The sequence below is a fragment of the Arachis ipaensis genome, chromosome B10, assembly GCF_059453495.1.
Source record: "Arachis ipaensis isolate K30076 ecotype BB chromosome B10, ASM5945349v1, whole genome shotgun sequence".
NCBI classification, from domain to species: domain Eukaryota; kingdom Viridiplantae; phylum Streptophyta; class Magnoliopsida; order Fabales; family Fabaceae; genus Arachis; species Arachis ipaensis.
In genome coordinates this window covers 2,191,706-2,204,641 of record NC_142435.1, presented here as the reverse complement: position 1 = coordinate 2,204,641, position 12,936 = coordinate 2,191,706, and the positions used below count along the sequence as shown (strand labels likewise).

At 36.4% G+C, this 12,936-nt stretch overlaps 1 protein-coding gene across 1 annotated transcript; it reads left to right on the top strand.

The window, feature by feature from the left end:
* Positions 1 to 281: 281 nt before the first annotated feature.
* LOC107619910 (protein FAR1-RELATED SEQUENCE 5-like) lies at positions 282 to 2,425 on the top strand. The gene is made up of 2 exons (XM_088488208.1): positions 282 to 299; positions 704 to 2,425. The coding sequence occupies exons 1-2, from the start codon at positions 282 to 284 to the stop codon at positions 2,423 to 2,425; spliced, it is 1,740 nt and encodes a 579-aa protein (XP_088344334.1).
* The last annotated feature ends 10,511 nt before the right edge of the window (positions 2,426 to 12,936 follow it).

Sequence of the window (12,936 nt, the reverse complement as noted above, 5' to 3'; positions counted from 1 at the left end):
GTTCTAGTTAGTGCAAAAGTCCATCATGATAAATTTGAAAAATTATTCAGTGAATGGATTAAGAGTGGAACATAGGTTCCTTTAAATTGTTATATATGACTTTTTGCCAAATGAGCTTGTTATATTATCTGTAGTACTTTTTTATAAGATTTTGTAAGAGACGTGTATGCGGGCAAAAGGTATGAATAGAGGTGGAAGAGGAATGGCATGTTGCATAGGCGATGCAGGAAGGAGGCGAGTGGATGGTGACCAGCAGGGATCATTAGACTGACCTCGAGGCGATGGGTTTCGAAGAACAGGTACTTAGTTTGTGGTTAAAGGCATTTTTTTTCCTCAGCTCCCCTTCTCCAGTAAACACTCTATCTTTTCCGCTCATCTGTGTCATACATTCAAGTATGATAGACATGCATGCATTTAATTACCGTGCTAATTACAAATAACTGATAAAATAAAAGACATATATTAAAATCAAATCCATGGAATACATGGCACATGATAAATATATATAACAAAGATAAGATAATCATAATAAGTAGTGAATTAATACTCGCAAATGTATTTATTAATGTAAAGTTACGTTTATTAAATATATAAATAATAATACATGGGAATGGTTTTGGGAATGGTTTTGGTGTTAAGTTTGTTGCTGTGAGCTGTGGGCTGTAGGATTCATGAGTTATGCTTGTTTTGGGTGCATTTACAGGAAGGTGTGTATGACACGAGGATTGAAGCTGAAGAAACTGTAGCTGAATGTGAAGGCAAGGCAGATCCGATTTTTCATGAATTGAACGGGGTGGAAGGTCTCCAAGTAGAAGATATCCTTCAAATGGAGTTTTGTACTCCCGAAGAAGCACGGTGTTTTTATAACAGCTATAGCCGATTGAAGGGATTTGCCACGAGGCAGGGGAAAAAGGTACCGAACAAGGTAGGAGAGATTGTTAGGTATACGTTCGTGTGCAACAGGCAAGGGTTTCGTGATAAAAAATGGTTGGAGATGGCTGATCGAAAGAGGGAACACAAGGTAGTGACTCACTGTGGCTGCTTAGCTGAGATGAGAATTAAGCGAAAAGATGGCAGTGGGAAGTGGTATGTGTCACGGTTTTTGGACAACCATAACCATGAGCTCGTAGCTGGGAAGTATGTTGACTATTTGAGGTCGCATAGGGGGCTATCTGATGTTGAAATTGCTCATCTGACTAGCTTGAGGGAGGTGGGTATAAGCATACCAAAAATATATCAGTCATTTGCCGCACAGGTTGGCGGTTTTAACCTCGTCAGGTTCACTAAGCAAGACATGTATAACGAGGTTAGAAAGCAAAGAAGCTTGCAGAATGGGGATGTTAATGCAGCAGTTCGCTATTTGGAAGGTGTAGCTCGTGTGGATAACAGGATGTACTGGAGGTATACGCTAGGGCAGGACAACAATATGTGCGACCTGTTCTGGAGCGATGGCCGTAGTCAGCTGGATTATGGAATTTTCGGCGATGTTCTTGCATTTGATGCCACATATGGTCGAAACAAGTACAATCTCCTTGTGGTTGTGTTTTCAGGAGTGAACCACCACAATCAAACCTGTATTTTTGGGGCGGCAATGGTATCGTGCGAAACACAAGAGTCCTACATTTGGGTATTAGAAAAGTTTCTGGAATGCATGGAAGGAAAACCCCCAAATGCGGTCATCACGGATGGAGATCCAGCGATGCGCATAGCTATTCACGAGGTCTTTCCCGAGGCCCACCACAGGTTATGTGCATGGCATCTTCTCCGGAACGCCACGTCAAACATATGCGACCCACGCTTCACCCATCTTTTTAGGCAATGCATGCTTGCTGACTTGGAGGTTCATGAGTTTGAGGCACATTGGGATGCTATGTTGGATGAATGTGGGGTAAGGGAAGTCGATTGGGTTAAGGACCTCTACCGGCGAAAGCATGCTTGGGCGACTGCGTACATCAGAGGCCGCTTTTTTGCTGGTATACGCACAACGTCTCGCTGCGAGTCACTTCACGCGAAGCTTGGTAGGTTTGTGGAGAGTAGGTATGGCATACTTGAATTTGTGACAAACTTCCAAAGGTGCATAGATTTTTTGCATGATAATGAGGATGAGCTTGATTTTCGTTCCTCGTACGGGACCCCAGTGTTACAAACTGAATTTGTTGAGCTTGAGAAGTCGGGTTGGACAAAGTACACCCGTAAAATGTTCTTCAGATATCGGGAAACTCTTAGGAGATGTGTTCGAGTTAAGATTTGCCACTGCGATGTTAGTGATAGCGGAGAAGTGTACATCCTTCAAAAATATAGAAGGCCCGAGCAAACCTGGGAGGTTAGGTGGGAGAGGGCGAGTAATAAATTCAGTTGCGATTGCATGCGAATGGAATCATTTGGTCTGCCGTGTGTGCACATTGTAGCTGTTTTGGTCGGGTAGCATGTCTCAGCGATGACGACTTCAAGGATTACTCGAAGAAGATACTCAGTGATGCCCTCCGACTGGAGATGAAGCACGGGCTAAGAACAGCGGAGGAAACCGTTGTTTCCGTGTCCGATGTTGGCATGAAGGACCCCATTCATGTGAGAACTAAGGGCACCCGTCGTTTAAGCCAGCCGTCGGCAACAATGGGAAAGAAACATCATAAATGTAGTACCTGCGGATGAGTTGGTCACCGAAGGACTCGATGCCCAAATGGGACGCCTCAGGGTATGCAGCGAGGGCAACAACGCTCAAGTGGCCGAACAAAACATCAACGCGTTGAGGTTAGACTGACTTTACATCTCCCTTTCAATTATCTGTAGTATTTTTTTGTTGCCATATAATATACTCGCACCTTGTAAGCCTGTCATGCAACCATTCAATAACTAGAAACCTCATGTTGCTTTATATATTTGTGCCCCCTACGGTAACCTGGCATTGATTTACTTACTTTGTTACTTTTTACCTATAGCAGGCCGAGCAGAGCCATCCGGAGGGCGAAGATGCCGCCCCCCTAAGTCAGTTTTGATGGACTCGGGAAATCGTATAGTCCCCCAAGCAGATCAATGCGCTTTGATGTGGGTTCTGGCAACTATGCATGTGGTCCTGTATGAATTTATATTTTGTCTTGTAGCTAGAGTTTATCTTATTCTAAGAGATGTTGATATATGTGTTGTATGTACATATATTACTATTTTCAGTTTAAATCCTTTTTACGGTTGAAAGTAGAGTTTTTGTTACAGACATTTCAACTAATGTTGCCAAGGTGTGTGTGAGGTGTGTTCCTTTATTTTTGTTATGATTCTTCTTTCCGTGACAACCATATTTTTTTTTTCCATGCCTGTTATTCATGACACCTTTGTTTTTGTGGATGAGGAGTGTGGGCTTGAGTCCATTTTTCCATGATAGTCTATGTTAATATAGCCGGACTTCTCAGGAGATTGTTTTTCCCTGCTTCCTGATTAAAGGCCATCGACCAACCCTAAAGGCCTTAATAGTTGGAAATTGCCATGAGTATTTTTGCACCGCACTAATTTTAGAAAAAAATTTGTTACACGGTCCAAATAAAAGGGAAAAATATAGTTGTTAGCCCAGGACCAATGGAAACACGAATAAAGCAATGTGAGTATGTATCCTTAAAGTCAAGAATAAAGGAAATGGTGATACCAAAACTCGCCACTTGTCATGTGAGAATGATGATGAATTGGTTTTGATGTTCATGGAAGGATGCAATATGTTAAAACATGTGAGGACATTGTTGCATCTCAATTTGCATGAAGGTGGTGGAGGATATAGAATCTCAATTTACATGAAGGTGGTGGATGATATAGAATCTCACTTCGCATGAAGGTGGCGGAGTATATAGAGGAGCCGTTCCTTGTGACTTACTAGAACATTTGATGTGCTTACAAGTGTTGTCATCAAATTTTGTTTTACATGATGAAAACTTGTTGCATTGTTCAATTGGCAAATTGATCCATTTTCGTTATTTGGATCTTTCATACATATACATCGTGAGATTGCCCAAATCATTAAGTGGCTTGTACAATTTACAAACCTTGAAGTTGAAAAACTGTGAAAGACTTGCAAAGCTTCCTAGCAAGATGCAAAATCTTGTTAATTTGCATCATCTTCATGTTTCCTTAACTAATTTGGAAGAGATGCAAAAAAAGATGAGCAAATTAAAAGAGTTGGAGGTTTTAAGTAACTACATCGTGGGCAAGCATGAAGAGAATGGGATTGGAGAGTATGTGAGTACGTGACTATCGAGTCAATTTTATTACCTTCAGACATATGCAAATCATTAGAGTTGGGACACACATACATTAAAAGATCCATAGCTAGGGGACTACCATTGAGAAGCAACTTTAATAACTGCATTCAAAAGGATGGCCATACATATAATCCAAAGGTTGGGGTGTGGATAGTGTGCTCCCCCATTACACGAAGGACCACTCTTGTCCACACTGAACCACACAAGCTAAACAAAAGAAGGACCACTCTTGTCCACACTGAACCACATGAGCTAAACAAAAGATAACTGACTAATCTTACTATCACCTAGCGGATTTATTTAGCTGCTCAAAGGAGCATGCTTTAGACTACTAAAGCAACATATACTGACTATTGCATTCGGCAGATGACAACCACCGATGCTTTAGTTTTCCAAAAGTGTTGCTTCAACGTCCGGATAGATTAGTCCTGGACACAGAGGAGAGTGCGCCAAAGACCCGCCGCACTGGACTCCACAGCCTTCTTCTTCTGATTCCACTCTGATATGACGATAGCTGTGGCAGTTTTCATCCGAACTTTTCCGCTTATCATGACACCAAGGTTCCTAACATCAAAATTCGCATCCTGTTGGAGTCAATGGAGGCACCACACAGCCACGTCTCCACTGCATAATTATAAGGGTGCTTAGTCTTATCGGTTATGGTTGGATTATCTAAAGAAACATATAGGGCTTAAAAATAGTTTGAAATAGGCCATACCTATTGTGTATAGTTGGGACATTCTTTGGATATTCAATTGGTCCCCACATTGTTGGGTCTGGGACAATATGGGTGAAGCTCCCAACATTCTGCTCTTGCCTAAAAATTTAGGAGAGCGTGATCATCTGCAAAGACGAAAAAACAAAAATCATTTGCAACTAAAATAGGACTCTTGTTATCATATGATTTAATTATTTAATTATGAGTCACGGTTAAAAGGTTCAATAGGGACTAACTATGGTGCGCATGTTGCGCTCCCTTCTCTCAACTGTGTCATCAGATTTGGTAACATCGAAACAATAAACTTTTCCTTCTTTAACATCCATGACCAATATGTACCAAGAGTCAGGGACCTCATATATGGGAACGATGACCTATAATAACAGCACGGCACTATCGTTAAGTTGCATAAAACGACGCATCGGGACACAAGCATAGGTTGATGTGCCATTATGAATTATATAAAAACATCCAAAATACCTTCTCCAGTTGAGTGGTTGTCGGCATCCAGCGGCACAAGTATGCCCTGACAATGACATCAAATGGTTTCAAGCAAAGAACATCATCAGCAAAAGGGGATGGAAGGAGCCAAACTCTTGGCGGGGTTTCTCGTGTAGCTTTCAATGAAGCCATCATGACAATGATGTTCACAATCTGTGTCAGTGTAAGAGTAAACACAAGCACGTGAGAAAAGAACGTAGTGGTTCAGAAACAAGAGATTAATAAATGTACACAAGATTCATGCATCTGGGTGAGGTGAATATTTAGGACACAGAGAATGTAGCTGTCCCCTTGGGACTTCTAGCTCGTAGAACTTGAACAGAATTTTCCTGTGACAATAGGTACATGTGTTCAATAACGAGTCCACAAATGAACCACAAATTTGTTACAAAATAGCCATTAACACCGTGTATCAAAGTAAGTTCGTACCCATAGTTATCTGTCTTCCCAAATATATATGCAGCGATACGGCACTCCTCCGTTGTCAGGTCCATGTCAGCAGTCGGATCAAAAACCATCTCGAATGACTGCAACGTTTAGGGATAGCGGTTAGGAGGTTACTTTTTGGCAAAAACCAAAACGATTTATAAGTGAGTCCATGTGAAGTTGCTTTACCATGGGAATCATGAAGACAGGGGAGTCAGATCTAGAGATTAAGCCAGGGCGCCGGATTCCTTTTCCACTTGCTCTCCTTACCGGAGTGGTGCTATCAGTCCTGGGAAGACCTGACATGTTAGGTGGGGTGGGAACGACCATGCTGGGGTCGAAGCACACTTTGACTCCCTCTGATGGCTCTATCTTTGCATGTTTCGTAGCTCGAGCCGGCTTCGGCGATAACGAAAACAGTTCAGATACCAGGCTTGTGCAATCAAGCTGGTCAGAGTTGGGTAGCTCATTAAAGGCCTGCATTATCTGCATGCCCAGTATTACAAAATGTCTATATCAGTCTTACAATATCTGTGAATATACACGAAGGTGTAATGCAAAATAATTTACTACGTACCTTTTCAGTAGAGTTCGGAACTGGGACATGGCTCCCAATGCTACCGCCAAGGGACATTTTTGGAGTTCCAGATGACCAATGCAACAACGGCCTCATCGGCAAGAAAATAGAAGGCACTGGTGGGACTGGCCTCGGCGTTGAGAGTAACTCGTCAATGATGACATCATCATCGTATCCAGGTGAGTTGGGAACAATGACATCCCACATATAACCAGGGCCATCTTCGACCTTACCCTTGCCTTTATCTCCAGGGTTGATCTGATGGGTGTACGATTGAATCTTCAAATCAGTCTGGACTCTCGTACAAGGTACAATGCGAGCTCCGATGGACGCCTGAACTGTGCCTGCAACATTCCGAAATCCAGTCCCAGCCCCTCCTGTGTTAGGCATATGTGACGGCACAACTTGGTCCCTTCCATTAGTTGTAGCGTTCCTTTCAACCATCCTTCGGACCTGACTAACATCAGCAACCAGGCCAGCTATTGGCTTCTGCATCTCTTCTAGACGCTCATCAAGCACCACTGACCTAGCCTCGATCCTCTACAAAAGAAACTTCAACGTCAGCCGAACCAGATTACATAAATGCCGTGTCAAAGTTAACATGGGATGCCACTCAAATCCTTTCTTGGTTGTTAGTTGGAAAGTTAGTTTACAACCCTAAACTAATGAAACATTTCTGAAATAAAATAAAGGAACTTTCAGAGTTACTAACCTCCACCGTTGCCAAAATCATGCGGAGCATCTCATTGTGAGCATCATCGCAGTCGACATCGTCCTTTTGAACGGCCTTATCAGCTCCATGGGCAGACTATGTCGCAACATAGCGCAAGAAACCACGACTAGTTAGAGGTCAATGAAGGCCACTATTTAAAAAATGAAAGAGACCATAGAGGAGAGAAACTCACCACGTCTGTTGCAAGCTCCAGATTGATGTTCCTAGTACATGCGTCCCCAGCGGTGTGCTTGCAGGAGGGACTCAGACGGGTTGACGCAAGCCTGCACACCACATACGTGTCATTAGTCCAATACGGACTCCATAAAGATCCAATATCACTGAGAAGATAACAACTTTAAAAATTGTTACTTTAATATAACATGTTCAACTTTATGCAAACCGAACAAATTGAAACACGTACCCATCCTCTTCTGCTGGAAGGTGAGACTCCGTCGAAGCATCCATGGTTATCCCCCTAAGCAAGCGCAGTGGTAAAAAGTGTTTGTCAAAAAATGTGATTCTGAGATAGTGAGATGGTGATGGATGTGAAAAGAGGAGACACCACCTAAACCAACTTATATAATGAAGGATCAAAACCTCCAACAAAAGGGATTGACATCAGAAAAGACACTCACACGTAGCATTGGCCGACTAACTCTGATCACCACAAAGGACAAATTATTGGACTTGCCCTTCCTTCCTAAAAGACCCTGCAATTTGAATTTTCATTTTCCTTGTTTATTTAAGCACGTGTTCTAATAAAGAAGTTAAATGACCAATTACTTACACTGTGCAACGGAACTGATCATTACCAACGTCAACACTTTCGAATTTCAACTTTTTGGAGGAAATCCATCTCTCTCGATGACGCCAACTTTTCCTCCTACCAACTCTAACACCCTCGTCAGACATCTATCGGCCGATAAGGCGTGACGTGCCTATTGGTATATCATGATCATTGCACCCCTATCTGTGACGAACAGGTCAGATCAAACGCTTCACATAATCTTCTTAAAAGATTTGCATCTAGAATTACCTGCTAATCATTGCTTTCTTTCGGCGTTATGGCAGGGAGTCATCATCCATATCCCAAATTGCGTGGATGAACCATGTCCACACATAACTCCGTTTATCCTGAAGAGTCATCATTGGTTCATCCCGAATTTTCGGCTACAAGTACTTGGTACACAAGCGGGTTAGAAATCTACAGAAATCGGCGATGGCTAGTGTGATGACTTTGGATGATGACATGAAACAACCATATCCCTGCCCTACTTGGAACTTGATGCCTATACGTGTACTTCGATAAAAGGGCAAGAGAGTATGCATCAGTAAATAAGGGTGTCTTTATTTTGATTTCTTTTTATGTTTATTCATGTACATTATTGTAATTTTTTTAATAGAATTTTTAGCCCTCATTGCTCATATAAATTTTTTTCTTACTCTTATTAATATATTTTTTTTTGTAGAATTTTTTTTATTTGACTTCATATATTTTTTATTATCTTTTTAAATTAGTATATATTTTATTTATTATTCTTAATTTTTATAACATCAATTTTATTAGAAAGTTATACTTAAATATAAAAAAAGTACTAAAGAAGAGTAATAAAAGATAATCGGACTGGTTTTTATTTTTACTAAAAAAAGATAAAGATTGTTTAATTTTAATGATTCATGATACTAAAATTAGCTTATCACCGTCATATTATTTCAAAATAAAATATTATTTGGTTAAAATTAAGATGCAAAAAATGAACTTTATACGTTTTTAAATTTTTACCAGATTTTAAAAAGTTTAAATTATACTTTTTTCATTTCTAAATGTTGTTAGAAAAACATTAGTAAACTTACTTGGATTCATTTTTTTAATAAATCTGTAGTTCATATTGACGATTTGTTTTTAATAATAAAAAAGTTATATTTTTTTTAATGATTTAACCACAATATTTATATTATTCTACTAGTATGGTTTATTTAAATATACATAACGCTTAAAATCTTTTAACAGAACAAATTTTAAATTTTAAATTTATCCAACACATGTACAACATGGCTTCTTATGTCAATATATTGTTCTTCAACACTATTGTATTGGTGTATTCTTATTTTTTTTATGTCATATAATTTTATTCAACTTATTTAAAATTTTAAAATTTTCTAAATTCAAAATTTCTTATTTTAAATTTAGATAAATATAATCTAAATTAACAATAAAATTCAATCGAACAAAAATTAATATACTTGCGTCATGGTACTCGTATATTTGATTATGAGTAGTACATCATTCATAGTTAAATATATTAATCTTACAAAACAAATGATTTTTTTAAAAATTCGTTATAGAAATAGTTATATAAAAACTAATTTGAAAGATACAAAGATTTGAAGCTATCATATTAAATTGTTTAAGTAAAAAATTTAACTGACTTCAACAATTAAGACATAAATCTATTAGATAATAATAAATAATACATATAAAACTATTAAATTAAACAATTTTATTTTTTTTTGACCACATATCTCATACATAAATTTAAGTTCTTTAAGATTTGGAGAGGGGTCGAAACCACTATTCATCCTCTCTAGGTTTGTCCCTGCCACCTTGTGTATTATTTTTTTATTAGCAATCTGTTTATATTTTTCTAACCCATGAAAGAAGATATGAATTAATTAGTAACTTCATTAACGTCCACATAATTCATTCACTTAATTATTAGTGGCAAATTTAATGGTAACACTATATTGCACCTGTTTAAAACTTTTTCGAATAAAAATAGTGTTCGAAAGTTAGAGATCAAATTAAGATTTAGTCCCAAATTTAGAGGACCAAAATACTTCGGTTCTTTCCAGAGGTATTCAAATCCATATTAATTCAAATTAAACTGCTCATCCAATGAAAATCGATTAAAACGCACTAACTTGGATTTCATTGGATTATAATTTTTTTTGCAAATCGCTGGATTGGATCAAATTTTGGATCCAATTCTCATAACCGATCCAATCTAACTCAAACCGTACAATGTGCTATAATATTACTATTTTATTTTTATATTTACAATTATACTTATAACATGTTCAACTTGTTATATATTTTTATATTATTCATGTATTCTTATTATTTAATAAATATTTTATGTTTACCATGAGAATTATTTATTTTATTTTAACTGACTTATAATCTTATTTCTATTGTTATGTTATCGTTGATTATTTAAGATATTTTTGAGACTTGTTATGCTATTGTTGGTTATTTAAAATTCATTTTTTTACTTTACAAAACCGCAAATCCAATCCCATCCAAACCGCTTGAAATTGGATCGAATCGAATACGATTTTTTTAATAAAAACTCATCCAATCCAATCTACACGGCCAAAAAAATTAGTGTTTGAATCAGACAAATTTTTTACTCAAAACTGATCCAAAACCGATCCAAACGGCACAACAAACACCCTATTTTATGTTGCTACATGTATAAGGGTTAGTTCCATTTATTGTGTGGGTTAGTCCAAACTATGAACCAAATAGCAAATAAAAAACGATGCAAAATTTAACAATTATGGCTCTACAATTTTTAACCCAATACTATAATGCTGGCCGAAAACTATACAAAAATAATGCACCCAAAAACGATCCATTAACCTTAAATTAATACAAGCAACAGCTATGGGCCAAAAAAGTCCATTAGCCCTACACATAGGAAAATAGTCAAACCCAATCAAATGGTAAGCCATCTAAGAATGCAGCCACGAAGCCAAGCCTGCGCCAAGGGCAGCAGATGTAATCATCAATTCTTCATGCAAGTATACCTCGATTAACGTAAACTTGGATACAAACGTCATGATCCTCTCCATCATAAGCAGCAGTTACATAAAAAAATCTGGTCCATTCATATTTTAAAACTAATATTTTAACGGTTTAAATTTATTCTACACTAGTGTACCAATAAAGGACACTGGTAAAGGTGAAATTCTTCCAATAATATAAACAGATCAGAAATTAAAAGAGATTATAATTTTATATATATAATATTTATAATTACATATTTATTGTATCTAAAATTATAAAATTATTTTAATAATAATTATTTAATGTTAGATAAAATAATTTTAGACTATTTAAACTGATTTTTATTGTCTCCTAAACAATATTGTTAATATATAGGAGGACGAAGACTTGTCAAATATATGTTGTGAAAAAAATATTTGTTGTGAAAGCTTATGCTGCCAGGCTCTCTCTAGAAATAACAATATTGTAAATCTGTAATATACATGATGTAATATCGATCACTCCATCTGATGTTATTATTTCTTTTCTAGTAAGCTTGAAAAATAATGAATGAGAATCCTCCATAAGAAGACAAGAGAGCCTTGTTAAACTTGTATTAAGATTTGGTAAATACAAGTTAGGGATACCCATAATAATGATCAAGATACGTCGACTTTAAACTAATCTAAACGCGTTTAGTTTGAAGTATCAAATAAGAAACGTATGTTTTGGAAAGAAGATGAAGCAATTATTGTTGTTGTTGTTATAAAAATGTAAAGAAGAGTGCTAGAGAACCGGTAGCTTTTGTAATTTATAGTCATTAATTAGTCATTATTAGTATTTTTAATGATCTAAAATTATAATTAATTATTCACTTTTTTTTGTTAAGTGTTGATCAAATTTTAATAAAAGTGCTGATCTTCTATACTTTTTCAAATATAAAATATATATTTTTATTTTTAATATTTTTAAAATATTTTAAAATTACTTTTGACATTTAATTTAATTTAATTTTATCTCTAGTATTAAATTTTAATTATATATATTGCATTGCCACAATTAATTTTAACAATTAATCAATAATTTTTTTTTATAATTTTAACCGTTTTCAATACTAAATCTATATCTATTTTTAAATATAATCTTAATTCCTAGTCCTAACCTTAAAACCAACCTAATTAATTGGGATTGAAACCCCAAAGAATGACGGCTATAACTATTCACATCAAATAAACTAGAAAAATTGATTAGAACTTCCAATCAAAATCTATATTTAGAGATATATCTTAAGAAAATACGATTCTATATTCTATCTATCGAATTTCTGAAAGCTTCTCTAATTGAAAGCACTAATTATTGCAAATTCGAAGTGATGGGAAAGAACACCAAAGAGAAACTAAAGAAGATGATAACCTGTGAAAGAAGAAAATAAGATTATATTTATGATCAAGAGCCATGAGCCCATATTAATTATAACTAATTATCACAACTTTTTAAACTGTTATTTAATATTGTCAATACCCCTTAAATTTAGGAGGAGTTTACTAATCACTCTAATTACTAATTAGTTTGTCACAAAATGTGGAGAAAAATTGAATTGATAATGGCTTAAAGCTTAATGAACATATTGGAATAGTATAAAAATTAAGACCTTTTAATTAAAAGCAACGTACAAACTTAACGTGCGTATATAGACAACACTTATTCTTTCTCCATATCTAATCCTTTATAATACAAAATTCCTTTCTGAGTTCAGAGAAGAGCTATTAAAACTGAAAAATAATTAATAATGAACGAATATGAAGATTAATAATGTGGGGACCATAAAGACGAAGGGACATGTGCATGCTTAATTTGGGACCCTAATTTTGGTAAGATCAGGTAAGCAACCTGCCAATTAATTAGTAAACAATAATATTTCGAATTGTGTGGGACTCTCCATCATTTTATGTTGTTGATGCATGATGGAATGGTTACCTCTTGGAAATG